The sequence below is a fragment of the Pan troglodytes genome, chromosome 16, assembly GCF_028858775.2.
Source record: "Pan troglodytes isolate AG18354 chromosome 16, NHGRI_mPanTro3-v2.0_pri, whole genome shotgun sequence".
In the NCBI taxonomy this organism is placed as follows: Eukaryota; Metazoa; Chordata; class Mammalia; order Primates; family Hominidae; genus Pan; species Pan troglodytes.
The window spans coordinates 71,875,591-71,903,526 of NC_072414.2; the positions used below are offsets into that span (position 1 = coordinate 71,875,591).

At 42.8% G+C, this 27,936-nt stretch overlaps 1 protein-coding gene across 3 annotated transcripts; it reads right to left on the reverse strand.

Moving 5' to 3' along the window:
• Positions 1–1,381: 1,381 nt before the first annotated feature.
• On the reverse strand, positions 1,382–27,710 carry ST20 (suppressor of tumorigenicity 20). Of its 3 annotated transcripts, none has more exons than XR_010151449.1 (4): positions 23,644–27,710; positions 15,092–15,179; positions 10,176–10,253; positions 1,382–1,665 (listed from the first exon to the last, which is right to left on the reverse strand). XR_010151449.1 is itself a non-coding variant. In XM_063794268.1 (4 exons), the coding sequence occupies exons 1-4, from the start codon at positions 24,220–24,222 to the stop codon at positions 1,471–1,473; spliced, it is 516 nt and encodes a 171-aa protein (XP_063650338.1). In that variant the 5' UTR covers positions 24,223–24,409; the 3' UTR covers positions 1,382–1,470. The 3 variants fall into 3 exon arrangements, 1 of the variants encoding a protein (XP_063650338.1); XM_063794268.1 differs by having other exon boundaries at positions 24,068–24,409; XR_010151450.1 differs by lacking the exon at positions 15,092–15,179.
• Positions 27,711–27,936: the final 226 nt, after the last annotated feature.

Sequence of the window (27,936 nt, forward strand, 5' to 3'; positions counted from 1 at the left end):
ATATGTCTGACAGATGCCCCGATTTCCTTCTTGTGCAAACATCAGAGTGTAGTTACACAAAGTTACAACACACCTATGCTACGCACCTGTACAGCGTATTTTGTACCGAATACTGTAGGCAATTGTAAGCACCGTGATACTTGTGTATCTAAACACAGAAAAGGTAATGTGTTGGTTGGCTACCACATCAGTAGGTATTAGGAATTTTTCAGCTCCATTATAATCTTAAGGGACCACAGTGGTTGATGGAAATGTCCTTATGTGATGAATGTATAGATGATACATAATCGGGAACACTGCTAAAGCAATAACTGTAGTGTAAAAGCCAAATTTTGTGGGTTTCTAGTGTGAATGTATTCCAGGTAATAGTGCCCACATAGGTACTTCCTGTTATAACCATCAGTGACTGTTCATTCCCACCACTCAGCTCTGATTAAAACACAAAAATGAATTAAAACTAAAAGCAGTTGGGGGGTGGGTGAGGCACTTGCAGGAAGAGGTAGAAGAAACTGTTAAGCCTTAAACTGCTCCCAGTAGACAGGCGCCTCAGATGGCATAGATGGTTGCCTCTCAGATGTGACTTCCTAAGAAAACCAGAGCTGTCTCTGCCAAAAATACGTCCCTACTGACCGCCCCAGTGTCTTAATCCCCACCGTTAAGAATCACACCTCCTAGGTAAAGCATTAATTAAGTGCCCGGTGAGAATGCACATGGCTTGAGAGGGGAGTTCTGGCTTCTTTATGGAATCTATCAAGAGCTTCCAGGGAAAGCTAATGCAAGTCCCAGGGGGACTGTGTTGTAAGAAAAAGGGAAGGCCAGGCAGGTACGGCATATACATAGTGCAATTAGATTTGCTGACCTAAAAGTTAGAACACGAGGTCTAACAAACTATGTAATTTTCTAATCTGTTCATTTTTACCAAAAAATAGAAATAAAAATTAACACTAGCTCCACGTTGAATCATTTACCAATTTTCTTTGTTCAGAATATCCCAGAGTATCCTGCATATCAGGTTGCCATATCCATCAACCCCAAATGGCAAGCCAGAGAGAGAAGGCTGGGGAGGAGGCATCAATGGAAACTCTTAAGCAGCCAGGGGCACTGGAAACTGCAGAAAGCATGGGAAGGAAGGAGGGAAGAGGGAAGCCGACCTGAGTCGGCTTCTAGCCTGAGTCCGCTTCTCAGTCTAGTCTGCAGTCTAGCCTAGTGACACAGAAAAGGACTTCTGGGGTAATGGCACACCTTAAAAGTCTGCCTGGGGCAGAAAAGACACCGCCTTCCTGGTCATCATCCCATAATTAATTGCCTGGCTCCTGTGTTGAGCTTTACCCTTTGGCTGAATTTCCAGCCAGACTCCAAAAATGAAGACAAAAATGGCATATAGAGAAAAATACATACAATTTATTCATTAAATAGGGACAAAATTTCTGTAACTCTGGAAGGTCAAGTTACATCATCAAAGTTGTTTATTTAAAAGTAGAAGTATGTGTTGGCAATCGTTTTCATAAGAGTCAGAAAAATTAGGCCGGTTTCACAATATGGAGTGTCCTTTCTGGTCAACAGTATTGCTTCAGGACAGAAGAGCATTTCACAGATCTTTCCTGTAACTTCTAGAAAAGTCATCCAGCCAGATTTAGGCTCAAGCTTCTTTACAAAGCCATTTTCCTATGAGAGAATAAATTTAACATTTTAAAAATCATTGGAGATTAAGTATGCTGGAATAAAAAGCAAAAATATTTTCATTTAAATAATGCAAATAATCTTCTATCCCTCTAAAGGAGCATTGTGTAACAGAAACACAGTGTGGCCTACATCTGTAATTTTAATTTTTGGTAGCCACATTTTAAAAAGTACAAAAATAGGAAAAATTAATTTTTAAGATATATTTAGTGATAATGATTTCTGTATGTAATCAATGTCAAATCACTAATGAGATAGTTTTTTTCATAACAAACCTTCAAAATCTCATGAGTATTTAGTACTTACAGCGTATCTTAATTCAGACTAGCCACATTTTACTACCATAGTGAACAGCAAGCACAGCTCTAGAGGATAAAAAGTCTTTTTGTTCTTGTTCTTGTTTAATTGTCCAACATTGATTTCAATGCACTTATATTTGTAATATGAATTCTATTATACTGTAAACTGCATTGTATTGAAACTCATGAAAACTCACAGTAAATCCAAATTAAACTAATACCTTTGAAGCTATGAAAAGGTTGATGGTTTCTTTTATAATCTACTCTGTGATTGGACATAGTTTTAAAAATGTAGGATAACCCAATTAGCTGGACATTTTATTTAATTTACAATCTATAATCATAGAATCCTCACTGAAAAGTACCTCTGAGATCATCTAGCCTAATGCTCTCTCTTAACAAATGAGGAAAGTGAGGCCTACAAAAAAAATCAGTTATCTAAGATTAGCCAAACCCTTGGTGCCTGGACCTGGATTAGAATGCAAATACCCTACTTCTTTCCACTCCATACATTTCCAAACAAGTGCCAAAATATTCAAAAACTGTTAAAATAATTTTTTTCAAATGTTCATCTAGCAAACATTTGTGGCTGCATCTTACAGGTTCCAGAACCTGGGGTTACAAATGCCTGCAAGTAGCTCAGAGCAAAGTGTAACTAATATTGAAACGTAAACCAAGCATAACCCTTTGATAGCTGGGAGAGATTCGAGAGCTCTGCGGTGCCTTGGAATCATTTTATGAACATCACTGGCAAAGCAGATGAATACCACCAGCCAGGGGGATTTCATTTGAAAGATTGCCTAAGAAAGCCATTTTCTGCCTACGTAAGTGTGCATCGTGCTCTGAGACATGCTGTCATGCCTTGACAGAGGAAGGAAACTGCCCCTCTTCTTCCTCTTTCCCTTCTGCCAGTACATACTCATAGATTACAGTCTAGGGAGGTATCCACTTCATTATGCCCCTTCCTAAACACCATATTTCGCAAGTATGATGAGACCCTCTGAAATGACTTTTATTATAACGATAATCATTGTCTATTATCATTGATCAGTTAACATGTCATATACATCAACGTCTAAAGAAAGGACAGTGAACAAAGAAAATACTGATAAATTCAGCCAGATGAAGATTAAAAATTTTTTTAACTATGAAAAACTAAAAAGAACAATAAACTAGGAAAATATTTACATATACCATGAAAGTGTTCATTCAAATGTGAGAGAAAATTCTCAGGCCCTTAATAGTTTAAAAAGGAGAGACCATTAAAGAGAGAAATATAAATCATTCACAAGTATATGAGAAAAACATTAATAGCAGTTAAAGAAATGTACATTTTAACAAAGTCTTATTGTTTTTTAGACCTATTAAAGTGGCTTTATTTGATGCCTATTAAACCCTCAAAATTATTAATAGTACCACCCACACTGATAAGGTTGCTATGATATTGTTCTATTGATATAATACTTTCGAAAAGAAAATATGTTTTCCAGTATGCGAGAATATCGTAATTATACACACATCTTATGAACCAGTTACTCCACTGTTAGAAATTTATCATGAGGCAGTCTTCTAAAATATTGGAAGGTAGGGGGCACCAGAAAAGCATACCTATGCTTCACTACTGAAGCATTATATCTAAAAGGGGAAAACTAGGCTGGGCGAAGTGGCTCAGAACTATAATCCCAGCACTTTGGGAGGCTGAGGTGGGGAGATCATTTGAGGTCAGGAGTTCGAGACCAGCCTGGCCAATGTGGTGAAACTCCGTCTCTACTAAAAATACAAAAATTAGCTGGGTGTGGTGGTACATGCCTGTAATCCCAGCTACTGAGGAGGCTGAGGCAGGAGAATTGCTTGAACCTGGGAGGTGAAAGTTGCAGTGAGCCAAGATCAAGCCACTGCACTACAGCCTGGATGACAGAGTGAGACTCTGTCTCAAAAAATAAATAAATAAATAAAAGGGAGAAAATCAAAACCAAATTGTCTAACAATTGGGAATTGGTTAAGTAAATTATGATATGGCAAATTAATGAACTATTCTGTAGACATTAGAAATTAATGCCTAATGTTAACATGGAGTATGTGAGACAGTGTTGAAAATATTTGTATGTCACACCAAAAAACTCTTATGTACACCCTAATTATAATTGCATACAATGTCTGCATGTGGATATGTTAGGGTGATGGGAGTGACTTTTCTTCCTTTCAAAAATGTTATTTTCAAATATATTTTCTTTAATGATGCTATTTGTATCTTAAGACCATTATATAAAAATAAATATACAAATAAGGATTCAATATCCTATCAGTAATGTAGTAGTAAATAAGAATTGTTCAGGCCTTATTATTTCTGGGAACAGTGATAGTTTGTTAAATTCAGCTACCTTGGTTTCAACAAAACCTAAAGCATAAAATAATATACAGTATCAGTAATCTAAAGAAAATCAGAACCTCAGAATTTTTAAAGATACAGGCAGCCAGGCACAGTGGCTCATGCCTGTAATCCTAGCACTTTGGGAGGCTGGGTTGGTAGAATTGTTTGAGCCTGGTAAGTCAAGGCTGCAGTGGGCCATGATCACACCACTGTACTCCAGCCTGGGTGGCAGTGCAAGACTTTGTATGGGGAAAAAAAAAAAAAAAGACACAGGCAAGTATCATGCTTTCTCACTTCTCTAAAGACTATTCCTTTGTTCACTCAGGAAATATTCACTGAGCATTGGCCACATGCCGGTATCAGTTAAAGTACTGGAAACACAGTGGTGAACAAAGCATACAGGATCCGTGTCCTCACTAAGCTCACATTCTCATGGCAGACACAGACAATAAACAGATAAACAAATAAATATGCAACGGGATGTCCAGTCATGAAAACTATTATGAAGGCAATAAAGTTGGGTAGGGAGACAGAGAGTGACAGTGGTACTTTCTTAGATGGGGTGATCAAGGAAGACTTCTCTGAGGAGAAGAATTCCTTGGAAGGGATACCTGGGCGAAAAGAAGAGGGAAGGCAGGCGAACTTATGGCGGAAAATTATTCCAGGCAGAGGCAACAGCAACTGCAAAGACTGGAGGATGGAGTGTGCTTAGTTTATCTAAGGAGGCTGGAGCTATAAGAACAGGAAGGGATTCGTAGAAAATGAGATTTGAGAGGCAGGTAGAGGCCAGGTCATAAAGGGCTTTGGGTAACTTCATACTCAGGATGTTGTGCTTTTGTTCCCAGGGTGAAGGGGCATTTTGGAGAGTTCTGATTAGGCCAAGATCAGATCTAATTCAAGTCTGTAACATATCACTGTGGGTACTATGTGGAAAACAAATTCTAGCAGATAAAGGATGGAACCATGGAGTCTGGCAGGAGGCTACTGACAGAGTCAAGTGATTACAGCATTTCAAAGGGGCAGCCAAGGGGATTTGCTGATGGATGGATGTGGGCTATGAGAGACAGGAGTCCAGGCTGACTCCCAAGGTTAGAGAACTAGCACTTAAGAGAGCTTGACTGAGGGGTGCCTCGGGAGAGGTGCTTTTCTCTAACTCCTGTGTCAGTATCATGCATTTCTGCCTGTCTTGAGGGTCTTTTATTTTTCACTAAATGATTTTAAAATCTCAAGTAAAAATTCAAAAGAAATAGAAAAATTTTGCCCCAAAACGTATTTAATAAAAGGATATATATGAATACTTGAGATCATAGCACCTCGCTGCTAGATGTTTATATGTTTTGGAAACGCCTTTGCCAAACTGAGTAGTTAGTCAATCATCTATATGTCTCTGTGTGCCCATTTATTTGGCCTCAAATTAACCAGACTATTATTTAGGGTAAGAGGATGACAAAGAAAAGAAAGACCTCTTGGCCTAACTCTATGACCCAAGCTTTAAAATGGTGGTTACTTGGAAAGCACCAACTCTGACTGTACATCCTACTTTCAGAAGGGCAAAGAATTACCTATCTAAACTTCCTGGAATTTCCCACATGACTCTCATAGTTGCACAGTATTTGACAGTTTGCAAAGCACTTTTAAAAAAAAGTTTTATAATCCTTTAACTTTCCATTAAAGGTAGGTATTATTGTTTTCATTAAATATTATATATAATAATCATGTCATCATTTTCATTAAATATTATATAAAATAAATTATCATGTCATATCATTTTCATTAAATATTATATATAATAAATTATCATGTCGTATATTATTATATACATTATATAAGGAATCTGAGTCTCAGAGTACCTCAGTAACTTACCCAAGGTTATACCTCTAGTGAGTAAGAAAACCAGAGTTCAAATCTCCAGTTTCAGTGTGGCTTCACTAAATCATTCCCTCAGCAAATATTTGTTACCTTCTATGCAACAGGTCCTAGGCATGAGGTACACAGTGATGCATTAAATAGATATGATTTCTCCCATGTGGAGCTGAGTGCCAAGCATTCTTTCTACTCCCCCAGCATATGCAGAGGAGAATGCTTCATTGAAGGGGGAGGAAGTAAGAAGATCCACCTGGTTCAAAAGGAAGGGTGATCCCAAGGGAAGAGACACGAGTTTCATCTCATGATCATACTAATGGTTTTTAAGAACCATCCTTTCCTTATGAATGCTGGAGGCAGCCAAATGGCACTAGCTCTCCTGTCAGATCTTGTGAGAGCACATCCTCTCAGCACTTCAAATTAGGAGAGCGGACAGGAAGAAACCATGGTAAATGTGGAAGACAAGAAAAAGAGAGATGAGAAGCTACAAACAAAAGAAGGCAGGAAGGCAGGTAGGCAGGAAAGACAAGCTGATAAAAAGGAGAAAGAGAATAAGGAAAGAGATTATAAGTCCCATTACTGATAGACCAGTCTCCTTTCTTCCCATTAGGGGATCTGTGTTACATGGTAACTAGTATCTAACTGTATTTGATCATATAATTTATGGAAACTAAATATAGTCAGATTCTCTCAATGGAAGCTAGGTAATACTACTATTACTAACAACAAAAACCCTAAACTTGTATTGAGTGCTCATTTTCAGGAATTGTTCCAAGTGCTTTGTTTACATTAACTGATTTAATCCTTATACAAGTCCCAGGAGATAGGTTGCAATATTTTCCTGTTTTTACAGATGAGGAACCAAGGCTTAGGGAAGTTAAGAAACTTGTATAAGTCCGAGGTCTGGAGATTGAGACCATCCTGGCTAACACAGTGAAACCCCATCTCTACTAAAAATTAAAAAAAAATAAAATAATAAAATAAAAATTAGCCGAGCACGGTGGCAGGCGCCTGTAGTCCCAGCTACTTGGGAGGCTGAGGCAGAACAGCATGAACCCAGGAGGCGGAGCTTGCAGTGAGCAGAGATCGCGCCACTGCACTCCAGCCTGGGCAACAGAGCGAGACTCCATCTCAAAAAAGAAAGAAAGAAAAAAGAAACTTGTATAAGTCACACAGGTAGTAAGCACTTGAGCCCAGAAATGAAGCCAGGTCTGTCTGCTTCCAAGTTGGTGCTCCAAATATCTATGCTATACTCACATACTGCATTCTTAATACAAAGTTTCCATAAAGTCTCTGGGCACTTTTAAAATTTAATTAAATTATAGATTGTGGCCAGGTGCAGTGGCTCACGCCTGTAATCCTAGCACTTTGGGAGGCTGAGGCAGGCAGATCATGAGGTCAGGAGATCGAGACCATCCTGGCTAACACGGTGAAACCCCGTCTCTACCAAAAATCCAAAAAATTAGCTGGGCATGGTGGTGGGCGCCTGTAGTCCCAGCTACTCGGGAGACTGAGGCAGGAGAATGGCGGGAACCTGGGAGGCGGAGCTTGCAGTGAGCCGAGATCACGCCACTGCACTCCAGCCTGGGCGACAGAGAGAGACCCCGTCTCAAAAAAAAAAAAAAAAAAAAAAAATTATAGATTGTATGTTTTATGATCAGTGATTTCTTGAGAGTTTTTTCAGGCAAGTTAAAGCCAGTGCTCACATCTTGATAAAGTTGTGAGTGCCTCTCTACTCTTACCTCTTCTTGTGGGCCACTGACTACTAGCATAAGGAAGTGATTGTGCCATTTCCCCTGAAATGAATTATTCAAGAGGAAATTCATTCATTTGAGCAGATTTGTCAACATCACTATGAAAAGAAGGTAACAGTTTTCCATGCCAGTTTGTACTAACCCAAAAAAGCACTGCCTTTCCTTAAGATCAATGCCTCATCTGAGCTGGAAAAGGAGCACACAGATTGCTTTGAAATGACATCTTCAAGAGTATTTATTTCATGTCTACAACCTGAACTAGTCAGGTGTGGTTTTTTTTTTGGTTTTTTTTTTTAAAGAGCTTGGAAACTTTAGAAAGGCTGAGTGTGTGCACGTGCAGGCAATGTGTGTATTTGTATCTACACTCGGGAGAGGTTCATGCGACTACACTCATGTTTACATCTGTACCACCCTCGAAAGATGAGGGTACTACTAGAAATTCTCAGAGACAAGATTCCACAGCCTTTGCTAACAATGAGTTCCAGAAGCTGACAAAATTTATTGTGGAGAAGTTAAATTTTTAAGTAATATTTATTCACTGTCTGTGTGTTCCAAGTACTAAGCTAGGCATTGGAAATACAATCCAAACCCACATAGAGCCTGCAAACTAGTAGAGTATTTCTCTGCAGGCTCATCTGTGGTCCTCTGTGCCAGAGAACGTTTGCCTTCACCTGAAATCTACACAGTGCAGCTGAAATTTCCACCAGTCCTCAAGTATAGCCTCCCACAGCCAACCAGAAGAAAACATGACAAAACATTTCACATGCTTCGCCCAGCCTCAGTCAGGCTCAGTTAGAAAGAACTAAGTTCCAGAAAGAAGGTGACTAAGAAAGGGGAGTAGCTGCAGTAAGCTCTATCATGCAGGAAGGCCTTAAACAAAATGAAAAAGGCATCAAGTAAAAGATCAATAAATTTGATCGCAACAAATATTTAAACAGCTATAATGACCGAAGACATTGTCAGCTTTAAAGAATAATCAGCAGGCCGGGTGCGGTGGCTCACGCCTGTAATCCCAGCACTTTGGGAGGCCGAGGCGGGTGGATCACAAGGTCAGGAGATTGAGACCATCCTGGCTAACACGGTGAAACCCCGTCTCTACTAAAAATACAAAAAATTAACCAGGCGTGGTGGCGGACACCTGTAGTCCCAGCTACTCGGGAGGCAGAGGCAGGAGAATGGTGTGAACCCAGGAGGCGGAGCTTGCAGTGAGCTGAGATCGCACCACTGCACTCCAGCCTGGGAGACAGAGTGAGACTCCATCTCAAAAAAATAATAATAATCTTAATAATCAGCAAACTAAAGATAACTGCCACATATATAAAAATAATTTGTATCCAGAATATTCAAAGAATTCCTACAAATCAATAAGAGACCAAATAATAGGAAAATGGGCAAAGGATGTAAACAGGCAATTCCCTGCATAAGATTTACAAATGATCAGTTAATATATGAAAAGATGCTCAAATGGAAAAATATTTAACCTTACTGGGAATCAAGGAAACAAGAATTAAAACAAGATAAACTCCGTAGTTTTTTAGCCCAACAAATTAAGGAAAGTATAACAGATTGCTACAAACTAACATTAGTCAGCTGGGGTAGGGAGACATGGATACTCTAACAAGCTGCTGATGGGAGTGTAACTTGGTGGAGCCACTTTGGAAGGCAAGGACCTAGTAAATTAAAAAATGTACGTACACCATGACCCAGCATCTACAACCCAACATCCACCCTAGAAAACTACACACATGCATGAGGAAAAATGACATTCAATAAAGCATTGTGTGTGATAACAAACTTGAAATAACCTAAACAGCTATCAGCCACAAATGGCCAGATACTCTACAGCATTTACATACAATAGAATATACATAGCACTCTTAATAATACTATTTTAAATACCTTTGGATAAAAAAAGTTGCAGAATTACCGCCATGTACTGTTTTTACATATACACATGTAAATATATGTATGCAAGATTTTTATGTATATATAAAATACATAAACATACATGTACATATATGTATGCTTATATAAAACATTTTACATAAAACATTTACAAAAACTTTTTTTACAAAGAAGTATTATGTTAGCCTGGCCAACATGGTGAAACCCCATCTTTACTAAAAATAAACACCAAAAAAATTAGCCAGGAGTGGTGGCAGCCACCTGTATTCCCAGCTACTCCAGACTCTGAGGCAGGAGACTCACCTGAACCTGGGAGACAGAGGTTGCAGTGAGCCGAGATCGCGCCATTGCACTCCAGCCTGGGCGACAGAATGAAACTGTCTGAAAAATAAATAAATAAATAAGAAAGAAATAACTTATATTACCAAAGCCTTAAAACCTACATTCTTTTACAGGTTCATTTTTACAGAGTGCTGATTGGTGCATTTACAATCCTTTAGCTAGACACAGAGCATTGATTGGCGCATTTACAATCCTCTAGCTAGACAGAAAAGTTCTCCAAGTCCCCACTTGAGGCAGGAAGTCCAGCTGGCTTCACCTCTCAATAGGTTAACATTAAAGAGGAAGTAAACCAAGTTAAAAGTTCAGAACTTCACAAAGGAAAGAAAATCTGCATCATGCTTGAAGAATAAGGAAAATTTTGGTAAGAGGAAGAGAAATAAAGGGATGAACATCAAATGCCAAAGGACATAAATGTTCATAAAGGTTCTGGGAAAAGCAAGTAAATCTAGGAAAAAGGCAAACTGGCATTGGACTGCTGAGGACTTCTAAGTATCTTGCTAATCCATTTTTATTCACCAGGCATGATAAGGACTTCTAATGGTTTTCAAAATTCAAACCTACCCTCAAGAGGAAAACAATTGGCCATTACTGAGGATATTCAGAGAAATGTGCCACAGACTTAAAAATAAAAAATCCATGATGCTTCCATTGCTAAAGATCTCTCCCACACTTAAGCTTAGCACTTTCTCTTGAAGCTATCTTATGCTCCCACACAGACCACAACAGAATTAAAAGAACACTTAGAATTCAGATAACTCAACTTTTTTACTTCTTTGTAACATCCCCTACCACAGGAATATCTGGCAGTCTTCTGAAGATTATTTCCAACAATTTTTTCCAGTAGTCCATATCATCCAAAAACAGCTCTATTAGAAAATCCTTCCTTCTACTAAATCAAAATCTGCCTGCCTCTAATTTACACCTATTAGTGTAATGATGAGGAGTTATATAAGTAATAATCCTTATTATAGTCCTTCAAATATTCAAAAAGTTCTCTTCCCAAGCTAAATAGGCTAAATAAAACAAGGTCAAACGTTCTTCATTAGACATGACTTTTAGGTTTGGTGTGAATCTCAACTTCACTTTATTAGCTATGTGACTTTGGGCTTAGCTTCTTGTACTGTAAAATGGGGATAACATGACACATTCTATCACATGGATGTACTGTGAAGACATAATGCTAAATAAGCCAGACACAAAAAAAACAAATATTGTATGATTCTATTTATATGAGGTACCTAGAGTGGTCAAAATCATAGACACAGAAAGTAGAATGGTAGTTGCCAAGGGCTGGGGGTCATGGGAACAGGCAATTGTTCTTTAATGGGTACACAGTTTCAATCGAGGAAGATGAAAGTTCTAGAGATGGATGGTGGTGATGACTGCACAACAATGTGAATGTACTTAATGCCACTGAACTGTACACTTAAAAATGATTATCATGGTAAATTTTGTTATGTACATTTTACAATAAAAAAAGAATAGTAAGTATGACAAAATTGTACACTTTAAATGATTTAACATGCGTAAAGGAGCTGGGCATAATGGCTCACGCCTGTAATCCCAACACTTTGGGAGGTTGAAGCAGGTGAATCACTTGAGCCCAGGAGTTCAAGACCAGCCTGGGCAACATAGTGAGACCTTGTCTCTACAAAACATAAAAAATACATTAGCCAGGCGTGGTGTAACACACCTGTGGTCCTAGCTACTCAAGAGGCTGAGGTAACACAATCACTCAAGCCTGGGAGGTCAAAGCTGCAGTGAGCTGTGGATTCCACCACTGCACTCCAGCCTAGGTAACAGAGCGAGTCTCTACCTCAATTAAACAACAACAAAAAAAGTGTGGCTGGGTGCGGTGGCTCACGCCTGTAATCCTAGCACTTTGGGAGGCTGAGGTGGGTGGGTTGACTGAGCTCAGGAGTTCGACACCAGCCTGGGCAACACAGTGAAACCCCATCTCTACTAAAATACTAAAAATTAGCCAGGCGTGGCGGCGTGTGCGTGTAATCCCAGCTATTCAGGAGGCTGAGGCAGGAGAATCGCTTGAACTTGGGAGGTGGAGGCTGCAGTGAGCTGAGATCACACCACTGCACTCCAGCCTGGGCGACAGAGCAAGACTGTGTCTCGAAAAAAATAAATAAAATGCCTTACACCAAGTGTCCCCAACCCCCAGGCCATGCACCAGTACCAGTCAGCGGCCTGTTAGGAACCAGGCCACATAGCAGGGTGAGTAGCTAGGCAAGTAAGCAAAGCTTCATCTGTATTTACAGCGAGTCCCTATTGCTTGCATTACTGCCTGAGTTCCACCTCTTCAGGTCAGCGGTGGCATTAGATTCTCATAGCAACATAAGCCCTATTGTGAACTGTGCACACAAGAGATCTAGGTTGGGCACTCCTTATTGGAATCTAATGCCTGATGATCTGTTACAATCTCCCATCAACCCCAGAAGGGACCATCTAGTTGCAGGAAAACAAGTTCAGGGCCCTCGCTGATTCTACATTGTGCTGAGTTGTATAATTATTTCATTATATATTACACTGTAATAATAACAGAAATAAAGTGCACAATAAATATAATGCATTTGAATCATCCCGAAATCAACCCCCATCTGCCACCCCCAGTCCGTGGAAAAATTGTCTTCCACAAAACCAATCCCTGATGCCGAAAAGGTTGAAGACCGCTGCTTACACAACACTTGGCATATAAAACATGGGCACATAATAGTGACTGTAATAGACTTACCAACTATGGGGCCTTGCTTGGCTAAATTCTATTTTTTAAGAAAGTAAGAACCTGGGGCCAGGCGCGGTGGCTCACGCCTGTAATCCCAGCACTTTGGGAGGCCGAGACGGGTGGATCACGAGGTCAAGAGATCGAGCCCATCCTGGCCAACATGGTGAAACCCCATCTCTACTAAAAATACAAAAAATTAGCCAGGTGTGGTGGCGGGCGCCTGTAGCCCCAGCTACTCGGGAGGCTGAGGCAGGAGAATGGCGTAAACCCGGCAGGCAGAGCTTACAGTGAGCCAAGATCGCGCCACTGCACTCCAGCCTGGGTGACAGAGCGAGACTCCGTCTCGAAAAAAAAAGAAAAAGAACTTGCATTATCATGTCTCTCAGTATTCCCAACACTGTGCTGCACACAGGTGCTCTAAGAATTTGTTCCATTAAAGAAAAAATTTTAAAGCCATTTTAGAATGACTGGAAAACCACTGCAAACAAGGGAATAGAGGGCCAGACATGGTGGCTCATGCCTGTAATCCTAACACTTTGGGAGGCTAAGGTGAGCAGACTGCTTGAGCCTAGGTGTTTGAGACCAGCCTGGGCAACATAGCAAGACCCTGTCTTAAAAAAAAAAACAGCTGATTAATCTAACACACACACACGAAGAAACCACATTACTTTAAAGTAACATCTCCTTGGTACAGAAGAGTCTAGAAAACATAAAACTTCCCAAGATGTTAGTATGTTAATCAGTGAATGACTGCCAAACTACTCAGATAAGTGGTGATAAGTACACAAATTGCTTTATTAACTTAGGCTTATCAGATTAAATTACAGGCAAATTTTACCAATGGCCCTCTACAAAAAGCATACATGAACAAAGAAGTCATGTAATAAATAAACTCTCAGCAGTGAAGAGCCACAAGTGACAAAAAAGACTAAAAACCACAGAGCTACCTGTCTCTGAATTGGGACATTTATCAACAAAGGTTATTCTTGAGAAGTGAGTATAAGTTTAAAGCATCTTCATAAACGTATCCAGTGAGCCAGGATGTAGCTTGATATGGGTTTAGGCATATCACTCCCAATGATGGAAAGGAACAGAAATGTTATCACTAATATTATGGTGAACATTGGTAGGATCAAAAGTCTGGATAAAAGGAAATATGAGAATTTCTCATGAGAAAAATAAGCAGTGTCTAGAAAGTCCAGACCAAACTGATTCCTTGCAAAATTCAAAATTAGATTAAAAAGAATGTTTGGAAGTTAAGAAAGGAAAAGTGAATACATGGAATCCTAGCTAGAAGATTCACCATGAACAAGTTCAACTGAATCAACTGCAATGGTTATTTTCAAAGGTTAGTAATGTAGTATTCTTCGCTGTAGGTGAGAATCTTGTAGGCACAGTATAGCTTAATTATAGTACGGCATTTGACAAAATCTTTCCTAATATCCACATAAAATGTCATATGGGCCTGACAATAATAGACAGAACTAGTTGTTACTGAACAACCATAATGTGTGCTGATTAATGGACTGGTGTTAATCTAAAGTGAGTCTAGCTGACTTGCACACTTCTGAGTAATTTATTCTGTCAATATTTTTATCAACAATTTGAATGAAGACATAGTAGGTATGCCTACCAAATATAAAGACGACCAAATAGAAAGTGTAATATTAAATGTCTAAATAAAAACTAACAAAAGGAAATTTAAAAGCCTTATATTTAATCTAAGCACACCTAAAAAAATAAAAAATAAAAATAAAAGCCTTATATTTAAGCTAAAAAAAAAAAAAAAAATCCACTACACAAAAACAGGATTAGGGAGACTCAGTTTAACATCTTATGTATAAAACATTTTAGAGAGAAGTTGACACTTCTGGTTCATATTAAGCATAAGTAACAGAAGTTAAAACTGTTAATGAAATATTTGGTTTAAAAAAAAAAGAAAACAGCATTTGGCTCATACCCACCACACTCTGTCTGGTCAAATATCATCTAAAATGCTGGGCACAATGTATAATGACAATGAGCAATTAAGGGTTAATTAAGAAAAAATAAGCATGGTTGAAGGATCAGAGAATTACATTATCTAAGGAATGGTTAAACTAACTGGGATTATTGACTCTGAAGAAGAGAAGGGAATGCTCACCATGTGTGGCAGGGAGAAAGGGTCAGCAGGGACACGACGGTAGTCTTCAAATATGTGAGGGGGCCATTCGTGTGAAAACAGGGTTATACTTGGAAAAAGCAAAATACAGTGAGAACAGCATAGGCTATGATGTATAAAGACCCAGATTCAAATCCTGGTGCCATCATCATTTACTGTGTGTTATTTGGCTTGGAGACAGATTAGCATCCTTACCTAGAAAATGATACTTACCTCATAAATGTATAAAAATTAGAGGCAAAAAATATTTGTAAGCTGCCTGGCACAGACTGACACACTGTGATGCACAGTGGTGTTAGTTCTCATCCCTAGACCTTTCTGTAATTCTAGAACAGTGTTTTCAAAGTGAGAATTGAAACTCATTAATGGGTCACAAAATCAGCTTAGCTGGATAGTAACCAGTATTTTTTTTCTGATGAAACAGAAGGAAAATATTAGAGCACACCATTTGTGGCAAACATAATCATAATTTTGTGAAACTTGTTTCAGTTATTCATATACATGTGAATAGATTATGAGTTAAAATGTATTTCTTATCATGAAGTTGGATCCAAGAAAAAAATGTGAAAGTGACTACTGTAGAGCACTATTTTCTATGTGTGTTCTATAAGATACTAGTTCCTTGGGAGCTCCATTAGATTTAGGAACAAACCATACTCCCTAGAGATTTACTATGTTCAGTACACATTAGCATCTCCAAGAGCCCAGCATTAAAGAAACCTGTTTATCTTCGTTGAATCCAGTTTTTTCCCACATTTATTCAACCCCAGAACCCACCCACTTTTTTTTCCTACATGGTATTTATTGACATCTTCAGAACCACCACTTTGCAGCATATACACTCTGGAGGAAACATTCCTCTAGATGAAAAAGAAGATGCAATGGCTAGAAGTTATAGAAGGTAGATTCTTAGCTTGCTAAGAAAGAAAAAAATCTCAACTTTGAATCTTCCTGCCACTGACATCCACCCCCTATAACTTTTACCCTACACACATTCCTCATGCATTTTACATATGATTTATCCAACTTTCAATTCACACAGATGTTCTCAGAAAAAGTGTAGGACATCTATAATATCTAGATACGAAGCCAGGATCAAAGCAATAAGCAGGAATCATCTGGTCAAAAGAAACTCCTGGCATAGTATTTAGAAGACTTAACAAAGCTTAACAAAGCTCATGCTCAGGAACCACAGCAGCCCAAGACTTAATCGGCTTCTCCAAGTGGACTCAATGTGTTCTAATAATACATAATTTAAAGTGGGCTTGTTATAAGTAAAGTGTTTATTTAGAAACAGAATGCTTGCTCCTCAGTACTGCAAGGAAAAATCAGCATTTTGACAAAAAGTGTTTTCAGCAAGGCAATTTTACTTTCTGCAGAAAGGGTGCTCCTCACAGATGAAACAATGGCAACAGCACACCCAAACAAAGGAGTGAAGCAATTTTTATCCCTTATGCAGCTTGTCCCTGCTACTGTGTCCTGTCTCCATTGGCTGGAGCTGGACCTCACAATTTAAATTAAACCTGACTGGCTAACAACTTAAAACTTTCCTAAATAGGGAAAGGCAATAGAGAACAAAGGAAATGAGGAAGTTGCTTGCGAAAGGACTTAGAAAAGTAATAATATTTCCAAATAAGGAAGGGGCATAGGCTGCGAGCTGGAACGTGCCTGTGAGCATGTCCAGCACAAATATCTTGATTAAAGTACAAGGACATAGAATATACTTATTCCCTTATATCTAACAGCTACATAGGATAGGGCTTAATGAAGAGTTATTAGCACAGAGCACAGGAGGCTTGAAGGAAGTTAGTCTTTAAAAGAAACTATTATTTCTAACACTTATGATTTATTCTTTAACAAGAAGGGAAATTTTTAAGAGGAAACTTTACTTTCTACAATTCCCTCCTCTTGATTTTGTATTTTTCTTTAAACTTTTTTTTTTTAAACGTGTTTTGGCTTAATTGTTTTGCTTGAGTTTTTAAAAGAAAAGGTTTTTATGGTTGATGAAATGCAAGGGTAAAAGGGATAGCCAATCGAACTAGAGAGCAAGTACTGCTTTAATTATTTGGCAGAGTGCCCAGCAAAGGTCCTTTATAATACCACCATACATCTGCTTGGGGATGAATAAGGGTGGACTGATAGGTCAGCTTTTGGAAGTGCCTGACCTTACTGCATCCTGTTAAGTCTCCAAGGAATGCCAAATTTTCCCCTTGTCATTGGAGACACGAGATAAAATTGGTCTTGGAAGATGGAGGCTGAATGGCCCTTGGGGTACTGCACTTTAGGAAACAGCAGAGAGAGTTTGGCACAGTTTACTATCCTAGGCTGTAGGATTTTGAAAAAGAGCTACCATGCAGTCCATGTCTTGTTAATTAGAGGACCATCTGAGTGGAAAGGAGACAACCTGAGCCTCCGGCCTACTGTGTGCACAAGCATAATAATGGCTTTTATTTAGAGTGCAGAGGGAAAATTTAACCCATCTTAGCTAGGCATCTACATCCTGATACCCTGTCTTAATTGCTATGGTTTGCCTTAGATTTTTTACTTCTACTACAGAGACTTTGGTTTTGACACTATGTTTAGGAGGAGTGATTGATGGAGAGGTTGAAGGAGCAATAAAGCGTATTTTAAAAATTCCTTTAGGATCCTTTTCTGAAATGTCAGTTCCCATATTATGACTTAATGAAGGGGAGGAGTTTTCAGATGTTGCAATAGTAATAGTAAGCTGTATAGGATTACACTGGTTATGTTGACAGCTAGAAAGAGCAACTCTTTTGGTGAAATGGATATATGGTTTTAAGGACAAAGACCTCTGGAAGCAGTCCACCTTAGACTTCTAGTGTTCTATAGGATATTAGACCAAGCAGAATATAGAGATTTTGTTTTAGAGGGACAAAAGTCCAATTCCTACCAATTAATATAGCTACTATTCTCTGGATTATTAATATCCTTATAGGAACTTATTATGTCTTTCTAAACTAAGGAAGTCCAAGAGGGACAGAGATATTTTTCTGAAGTAGTAAGCTGTGTTTGGTTATTTAAATCTTCACAAGGTGTAACTAAACAGGCATCAAAAGTAATAACTTCAGGTGAGTTAGATCTAGTTACATTAATAATAAGATGGGGAATAGTTAAAGGGAAGAAAAAGAAAAAGATAAAGTTTTCTCAGCCTTAATTTGGTAGGGCTTGACCTTGGAACAATGTCCCATGATTGTGAAGGTGATGACACTTTCTTGACTCGGGTATGATGTGTCCATCCTTTTTCTGCTGTGCGAAAGGCAGTCTCGGTGGTTAGCAGCACAAGGTAGGGTCCTTCCCAGGCTGGCTCCAGTTTTTCTTCTTTCTATCCTTTGATGAGGACGTGGTCCCCAGGCTGGTGCTAGTGTACTGGAAATTCTAGGGGTGGTACCTGTGCTAAAAGACTTTTAGTTCTGAGGGAAGGGAAAGTGGAAGTATATAATTTCTGAGAAACTGATCTTTTGTTTTAAATGTGGGGGCATCAGCAGTGGAATGTAAGTAAGGTAACCCATAGGTATCTTTTTGACTTTATAGTCCGTAGTGCCTTTTTGCTAAGAAATTTCTTTTTCCTTGTTTTTACTTATGCTGTCTCTGAGGGACCCTTTGGGGCTCCTTATTTTGTCAGAACTCTGCATATCCTGGGGCTTGAGGCCCCATGGTGACGCCTCCCGCTCCACCCCGGCTCAGTGCTGCCTAGGGGACGCTGCAGCCCCACCACGTCTTAAGGTCTTGGCCTCCTTCTGCGTGACCACTCCCACGCATTGAGGCCTTGGGGATGAGGGGCATTGTGATTCACCCGGCTGCCCCTGGACCTTGCTCCTCCCTGAGACCCCGCCATCTGGCCCCTGGCCTTGGGCTGGGCTGTCTAATGGTTGCCCGGCCCCCTCCCCCACACAGGAAGTGTCTGTCTGTGGTTAGGTCCTCCAGCCGGCTCGCACTGCAGCCTCTATAGGAGTGGCTGGAGGTGAAAACCCGTTGGCATTAAGCCTGAGCTTAGAGGGCCCCGGCCTGGGTTCTTTGATGCAGTTGGAACAAGATTTTTTTTTTTAATAAGGTGTTTGGATAATATTTCTTTTTGGTTTAGCAATATTCATTTTCCTTTTGAATTTTTTTAGCACTTATTTTTTAATCTTTTAATGTAGGTAAAAATCTATATTCTTATGCCTCCTTATAATTCTTTTACTAAAAGTATATTTTACTTTCTTTACATACTTTGCACATAAACTGTTTAATAGTTTTATATTCAGGATGCCTAAAAACTTTTAAATTATACAATATTTCTTGCATAAATTCCCTTTTATAACATTTTTTTCGACTTTCACAATCTTTGACATGCCTCAACTTTTTGACTACCTTTTACACTCCCGTTTTACCTTCTGTGACTTTCTTTGATCTCTGTCTCTTTCAGTCTTTCACTTATTCCCTCCCTCTCATTTGGGCTCTTTTTCTGTCATCCCGTTTCCTCTTTCTCTTACACTTAGTGTTCTGGGCTGGGTGGGATCTGCATGGCCACAGTCCGGACCACCGCCGCCGGACTAGAGGCTAGGCAGATAGACGCCTGCCCCAAGTTGCATGAGTCATGCCCCTTCGCCTCCTTTGCTCTCCTCCCGGCACCGGTCCCTGCCCTCTTCCACACAGAGCCAGGCTGGGGAGAGGGACCCACCCTCTGGCACGCCTGGCTGCCTGGCTGCGTGGCACAGGCTTCTGGCCCCGGTGCGCTCATTCTCTCCCACTCGGCTCCAACTTGCAGGTGTCCGTGGCCAGCTAGCCTCTGAGGGTGGCGGGACGCACCCGAGCAGCATGGAAGGTGCGGGGCTCGGGGGCCAGCAGCCTGGGTGGCTCTGGCTGGCTCGGCCGGGAGTGAGGAGAGTGTCTCAGCCACCGCCGCTCTGCCAGGTGCCAGCAATCCGCAACAATGTGGAGCCACGTTCGCTGCTCTTGCTTTCTCTGACTTCCTTTCCTAGTTTCTCTTTCCTCTCTGCTGCTCTTTCCCTTGCCTCTTTCTTCCCCCAAGAATAGGGGAAAGGGAAGTTTTGAACATTTTTCCTATGACCAGAAGTTTCTGTGAGGTTCAATCTCCCCCTAATGGGGATTTTTCACCTCTTTTTAACCTCCAAGACACCTCGACTAAGGAATACTTCACCCCCCCCCCCCCCCCCCGGGCTTTTCTTTCCTTAGTCCTAAGGAATGCTTTACTTGGTATGTCCCAACCAAAGAATGCTTCACTGCCCTGTGGCTTCTTTTTCCTTAGTCCTGACCACCAAGGAAGTATTTTACTGGCTCCCCTGGCATTTCCTTTCTTGGTCTGTGCAGAGTTGCCTGGTCCAGGTGGTATGTGAGGATCTTTTACTCCAGGTCACCAGCCGGTTTCTTTCCACATTGCTGAGAGTCCAGTTTATTTGTCATAACTGGTGGGTCTCGATTCCTTACCCTGAGGCTGCTACAACAAGGCAGTGGGGCGCCTTCCTCATGAGAGAGGACCAGAGACCCAGCTCCCCACCCCCAGAGGAGAATGGCTCCCTGTACAGGCCACCGCCATTGTTACAAGTAAAATGTTTATTTAGAAACAGAATGCTTGCTCCTAGGTACTGCAAGGAAAAACCAGCATTTAGACAAAAAGTGTTTTCAGCAAGGCAATTTTACTTTCTGCAGAAAGGGTGCTCCTCACAGATGAAACAATGGTGACAGCACACCCAAACAAAGGAGGGTAGCAGTTTTTATCCCTTATGCAGCTTGTGTCCTGTCTCCATTGGCTGGAGCTGGACCTCACAATTTAAATTAAACCCGACTGGCTAATAACTTAAAACTTTCCTATATAGGGAAAGGCAATAGAGAACAAAGGAAAAGAAGAAGTTGCTTGCAAAAGGACTTAGAAAAGTAATAATATTTCCAAATAAGGAAGGGGCATAGGCTGCAAGCTGGAACATGCCTGTGAGCATGTCCAGCACAAATATCTTGGTTAAAGTACAAGGACATAGAATATACTTATTCCCTTATATCTAACAGCTACATAGGATAGGGCTTAACGAAGAGTTATTAGCACACAGCAGAGGAGGCTTGAAGGAAGTTAGTCTTTAAAAGAAACTATTATTTCTAACACTTATGATTTATTCTTTAACAAGAAAGGAAATTTCGAAAAGGAAACTTTTTACTTTCTACAGGCTGATGAGTGCAGCTAATCCTCATTATTATAAGCATCACTATTATCATCACTTGCAAGAGCCATGTGACAATATTTAGATGATTCTGGGTTCTTTTAAAGTGCATACATACTCAGGATTCCTTTAGGAGGATGCAATTTCACATTTATATGAAAAACTGTCACTACCACAGTCAGCTCTAATAATATTTGATATCACCTGGTAATAAAGGTTTGTCGGCTGGGTGCAGTGGCTCACGCAGCACTTTGGGAGGCCAAGGCAGGCAGATCACGAGGTCTGGAGTTCGAGACCAGCCTGGCCAGTATGGTGAAACTCCATCTCTACTAAAAACACAAAAATTAGCTGGGCATGGGGGTGGGCACCTGCAGTCCCAGCTACTTGGGAGGCTGGGGCAGAAGAATTGCTTGAACCCGGGAGGCAGAGGTTGCAGTGAGCTGAGATCATGCCACTGCACTCCAGCCAGGGCAACAGAGCGAGACTCCGTCTCAAAAAAAAAAAAAAAAAAAAAAAAAAGTAAATAAAAAATAAAGGTTTGTCACCATATACTCAAGAGTACTTCTGTTATTCAAATCTCCTAACTGGGAGTTACAAATATCTCTGACTCTGCTCTTGTAGCTGTCAGAGCATAAAATGCCCTTCCCACTCTTTCCTCACTTCCAGACTCCAAAGCCTCCTCCTCAAAGTTTGGCCCCTCTACTTTGGACTACTGTTTTCTTCCCAGTTACTGCGCACTGACAGTACTTTTGTTCTCTCTCGTACTTTTGTTCTCTCTCTCTTTCGGCAATTCACCATACACTTTCTAGTTTATTTATCTGCATAAAACTTAGTTCTCAACAAGACTATAACTGCCTTATGAACAGGAATCAACACTTGAGAATCTTCAGAGTCTCCTATAACATCATGTAAGAGCTCACTAAATGTTTGATTTAAATAACTAGGCTTAAGAGTAATAGGCTGGGCACGGTGGCTCACGCCTGTAATCCCAGCTCTTTGGAAGGCCGAGGCGGGAGGATCACGAGGTCAGATCGAGGCCATCCTGGCTAACACGGTGAAACCCGTCTCTTCTAAAAATACGAAAACAAAAAATTAGCCGGGAGTGGTGGCCAGTGCCTGTAGTCCCAACTACTCGGGAGGTTGAGGCAGGAGAACGGTGTGAACCCAGGAGGCGGAGCTTGCAGTAAGCCAAGATCTCAACAGTGCTAAATGCATACATGGATTATCTTACTAAATTTTCATAACTCTATAGAGGTAAGTGCTATCATTATTTTCTTCATCATAGAGGAAGAAAGTGAAGCTCAGAATAACTTGCTCAAGGTCATACAGGCCTGGGCAAACCCAGGGCCTGAATCCAGCAAAGCTCTTAACTACCTCAGAACAGTGCACAGTTCGAGCCCTGCAATACTACAGTCTATGAATGATTTCGATTTCACTAAGTTAGAAGTTTGAATTTCAACAGAGCAGAGACATTTTAGCTAAAAGGTAAAATTTTAAAAAGGATGAATTAAGAGAATTTCCCACAGACATCTTTATAATAAAATGAGGGGAAAAGCCTCCCATGTCCTATTTATGAAAGTGATATTAAGGTGTGGGTCACAATTTCATCAAGAAGTGGCTTATGACAATACAGCTTTGGTTTAGGTATTAAAATAGGACTCTTTCTCTGCCCATAGGAGGACATGGAAATGAAGGATAGATGTGATAAATGTCAATTCAGAGCTCTGCAAAATGCCAGACTCAATTCTTGTTTTAAAATATCAGAGCCAGGGCTCTTGTTTCACCCTTGATTCTTCACACAAAACAGCACCATCCTCTGACCTCTTCACACAGAGCAAGCTTTACCCCACTACCTAAAGGGGAGTGCTGATCCACATGGTCTCCCCATCCACGCTAGAAATTGATCCCAAACACCAACCGCTGCATAGATGTCGGCGACTTCGGTCTGCACCCCCCGAACTTGGTGATACCTCATCAAGCCAAACCCCTCCCCAACATCCAAAATGCCGAGACCAGCATCCGAAAGCTGGTCTCTTATACAAAGCAGAATCCCTGCCTACAAAGCAGTTTCCCACCTCCGACTCCTCCCCACGGCGAACAGCCCTTCTGGATCCAACCAACCCACCAACCCCAATAGGACCCAGCACCCAGAGGGTCCACAATCCAGAGAAGGAGCTACAAGCCCTGTACTCGCAAGCCTCGAACCCCCAACTCCAACTGACCTCCCCTCTGCCAGAGCAAGACCACGAGTACCCGCCGAGAGCGGACCTGGCTGGCTACACAAAGCCAGGCGCCCGACCAGAGGGATCCTCCGGGATGTCCTCCGCCCCCGCCCAGCCCCGCCCGGCGCCCGGCGCTCACCAGCTCTCCTCCCCCTCCTCCTAGCCTGACAGACGCTCCAGGTCGTCCAGCAAGCCGCCCTCCCCCGCCGCCAGCAAGAAGGTGGCGTCCCGCAACTCCTCGTTATTCGTCCGCCTCGGGTCCATCCGGCCCCGCCGCCCGACTTTGCGCTGAGACCCAAGGGGAAGCCCCGAGGGGACCCCACGCCGTAGGAGGGAGTGGAGGAGCCGGCGAACCGCCCTGCCGGGCCGATGGAGCCGGGGCCCAGCACAGCGCGAGCGGCTCCTCAGCTGTTCGTGCTGCTTCCTCAGCTTCTTCACCGGCTCCTGCAGCTTCCGCACCTCCTGGTCCGCGTTCACGTTGGAGTTAACGTCCTCCATCCCGGCCCCGCTGCCTCCGCCGCCCGCTGCCCTCTAGCTCTCGCAACAAGGGAAGAGCCGCTCACTCCAGCCGAGGCCCCCGCATATAGCAGGGCCAGGCCCCGTCGCCAGGGTTCCCCCAGCGCGGATTCCGAAGCGCCGCTGGCCACAGATGAACCGCCTCCTCAGCGCCGGTCCGGGATTCGGGGAGGCAGCGCCAATATCCGGTCTCTGCAGCCATCTTTCCTCCGTCCCTCCGCCCACCGAGGGTCGACCCCGTAGGTGACCTCAGAGCGTCGGGGATGGGCGTGGCCCCGTCGGGCGCTAAGAAGACCTCGCGCAGAGAGGACCGCCGAGCTCCCGACGGGGCGGGGCCAGGTGTGTGAGGGGCGGGGATTGGACCCGAAGGGGCGGGGATTGGACCCGAAGGGGCGTGCCTGGACTGCCGGCGGAAGTGGAACGCGGCCTGACCTGCGACGGAAAGCCACTGCAGGCCCGGAGGCGAACAGAAGGCATTCCGCGAGCCGGGCTGAGGTGGTGAACACGGTCCTCGTTCACCCCGCCTATTGGTCTGGGCGTGTGGGGTTTTCTCCACCCACTTATACGGCGTGTGGGACCGACGGGCCCGTCCTGCCCGGCTCCGGTCCGGATCTCGAGTAGGCGCTCAATGGGATTCGGGGAGACATAGTTTACTTTGTTCAGCAAATATTTAACCGATGCATATTTTAATGGGAGATTGTCTCCGCTGGCGGGAGCCTCAGAGACCTCCTGTGTCCTGTAAGAAACCCGAATTTCAGACAGTTAAGAGAGGTCTAAGGTCAAAATAATAATCATAATTTCTCCCTACTGGCCAGATACTGTGCTAAGCCCTTTTTTATTTTATTATTATTTTTTTTTGTCACCGAGGCTGGAGTGCAATGGCCCGCTCTTGGCTCACTGCAACCTCCGCCTCCCGGTTTAAAGCGATTCTCCTACCTCAGCCTCCCGAGTAACTGGGATTACAGGCGGGCGCCACCACGCCCCGCTGATTTTGTATTTTAGTGGAGACGGGGTTTCGCCATTTTGGCCAGGCTGGTCTCAACCCTGACCTCAGGGTGATCCGCTCACCTCAGCCACTCAAAGTGCTGGGATTACTGGCGTCAGCCACCGCGCGCCCGGTCGTGCTAATCACTTTGAAAGGCATTATCTCATCGGTTAAAACATAGTTTTCCGGACTTAAAAGTTTACAGCACACTGGCGCAGAAGATGGAAAACCGCTGCTTGCCTTTCTCCGTTTATTGACTCACATTCTGCTCTTTGGATCATTTTCTTCGGAAAAAGTTTTCCAAAGTGTGTCTTGACTTTAAGTTGTGTATTAAAAGTATTTGAACACGCTGACAGATACTGAAGAATGCAGAAAATTGTATGAGTGTGAAAATCTGCCTTTATGATGTGTACTAGTGGCAGCAAATCCAAACAAAACTTAAGTGCTTTGTTTTGATCACATTCATTGGGCTTCAGGTGTCAATTGTGCACTGCTTTGGCTTGTGTTTGCAGCCACAAACACAAGTGGAGTTATTAACGCCACTCACTACACTAAACACAAGTGGAAGTGATCCAGTTCTTTTTTTTTTTTTTTTTTTTTAGACGGAGTCTCGCTCTTTGCCCAGGCTGGAGTGCAGTGGCACGATCTCGGCTCACTGCAAGCTCCGCCTCCCAAGTTCATGCCATTCTCCTGCCTCAGCCTCCTGCGTAGCTGGGACAACAGGCGCCCGCCACCGCGCCCAGCTAATTTTTTGTTTTTAGTAGAGACGGGGTTTCACCGTGTTAGCCAGGATGGTCTCGATCTCCTGACTTCGTGATCCGCCCGCCTCAGCCTCCCAAAGTGCTGGGATTACAGGCGTGAGCCACTGCGCCTGGCCAGTGATCCAGTTCTATTACACCTGGGTGTGGACTCATGCCACGACTGATTTGCTTCTACCCTTTAGCTTTTCTAGTGCCTTACTTTCCTTGCCTAGAATATCCTGCCTGCCATAGCTGATTCCTTTTCTTAAAACCCGTACTCGCTCATTCATTCAGGAAACCTCTTCCTAAAAATTCCACAAAAATCTAATTATTCTTTGTATTCTAGCATTACCCGAGCCATAGTTTTAAACAGCTGTTTGCAGTTTTTTAAAAATTGCATTATTTTCTAATAATTATTTTGTTTGTTTTTGTCTATTTACTTGATTTAAAGACACCATTTTTGTTTACTATGTCTAGTACACTGACACAGTGGACACCCAATACGTGGTTTGTTGAAAGTTAAGTAGAATGTAAGTTCTTATAGGCCAAAGACCAGGTAGATGTTTATTCATAGCAAAAAAACGTATTGTGTTAAAAGTTTGCTGGCTAACTGTAAGTCGAGTATTTTCCTAACTATACAGACCTAGTCAAAGTGAGAAGTGACAGCGTGCTGGCAGTCCTCACAGCCCTCGCTCGCTCTCGGCACCTCCTCTGCCTGGGCTCCCACTTTGGCCGGCTTGAGGAGCCCTTCAGCCCACCGCTGCACTGTGGGAGCCCCTTTCTGGGCTGGCCAAGGCCGGAGCCGGCTCCCTCAGCTTGCGGGGAGGTGTGGAGGGGGAGGCGCGAGCAGGAACCGGGGCTGCGTGCAGTGCTTGCAGGCCAGCGCGAGTTCTGGGTGGGTGTGGGCTTGGCGGGCCCCACACTCGGAGCGCCCGGCCGGCCCTGCCGGCCCGGGCAATGAGGGTCTTAGCACCCAGGCCAGCGGCTGCAGAGGGTGTGCTGGGTCCCCCAGTAGTGCCGGCCCACCAGCGCTGTGCTCCATTTCTTGCCGGGCCTTAGGTGCCTCCCCGCGGGGCAGGGCTCGGGACCTGCAGCCGGCCATGCCTGAGCCTCCCCGACAAGCACCACCCCCTGCTCCACAGCGCCCAGTCCCATCGACCACCCAAGGGCTGAGGAGTGCGGGCACATGGTGCGGGACTGGCAGGCAGCTCCATCTGCAGCCCCGGTGCGGGATCCACAGGGTGAAGCCAGCTGGGCTCCTGAGTCTGGTGGGGACTTGGAGAACCTTTATGTCTAGCTAAGGGATTGTAAACACACCAATCGGCACTCTGTATCTAGCTCAAGGTTTGTAAACACACCAATCAGCACTCTGTATCTAGCTCAGGGTTTGTGAATGCACCAATCCACACTGTATCTAGCTACTCTGGTGGGGACTTGGAGAACCTTTGTGTGGACACTGTATCTAGCTAATCTAGTGGAGACGTGGGGAACCTTTGTGTCTAGCTCAGGGATTGTAAACGCACCAATCAGCGCCCTGTCAAAACAGACCACTGGGCTCTCTGTAAAATGGACCAATCAGCAGGATGTGGGTGGGGCCAGATAAGAGAATAAAAGCAGGCTGCCCGAGCCAGCAGTGGCAACCTGCTGGGGTTCTTTTCCAGAGTGTGGAAGCTTTGTTCTTTTGCTCTTTGCAGTAAATCTTGCTGCTGCTCACTCTTTAGGTCCACACTGCCTTTATGAGCTGTAACACTCACGGCAAAGGTCTGCAGCTTCACTCCTGAGCCAGTGAGACCATGAACCCACCAGAAGGAAGAAACTCCGAACACATCTGAACGTTAGAAGGAACAAACTCTGGACACTGCTGCCTTTAAGAACTGTAACACTCACCGCTAGGGTCCACGGCTTCATTCTTGAAGTCAGTGAGACCAAGAACCCACCAATTCCGGACACAAAAGAATGTATTTGTTTGCCAACGTAATGGTCAAGTAATATATATTATCTGTATAATGCACATCTAAATATCATTGCTGTTTCGGACCAGTCTGAACATGTTGCCAGAGGGTTGAAAATCATGACTACTGTCTGGGTGCGGTGGCTCACGCCTGTCTGTAATCCCAGCACTTTGGGAGGCCGAGGTGGGCGGATCACGAGGTCAGTAGATAGAAACCATCCTGGCCAACATGGTGAAACC

What these genes read in the sequence shown, in the direction of transcription:
- ST20 (XM_063794268.1), bottom strand. Translation starts at nt 24,222, where the DNA reads ATGGCTGCAGAGACCGGATATTGGCGCTGCCTCCCCGAATCCCGGACC. An exon ending in ATGCGGGGGCCTCGGCTGGA is followed by an intron (nt 15,180 to 24,067) that starts GTGAGCGGCTCT and finishes GCTTTTTCCAAG; the next exon opens with TATAACCCTGTTTTCACACG. An exon ending in CTTTCTCCCTGCCACACATG is followed by an intron (nt 10,254 to 15,091) that starts GTGAGCATTCCC and finishes TTTATTTTTCAG; the next exon opens with ACAGTTTCATTCTGTCGCCC.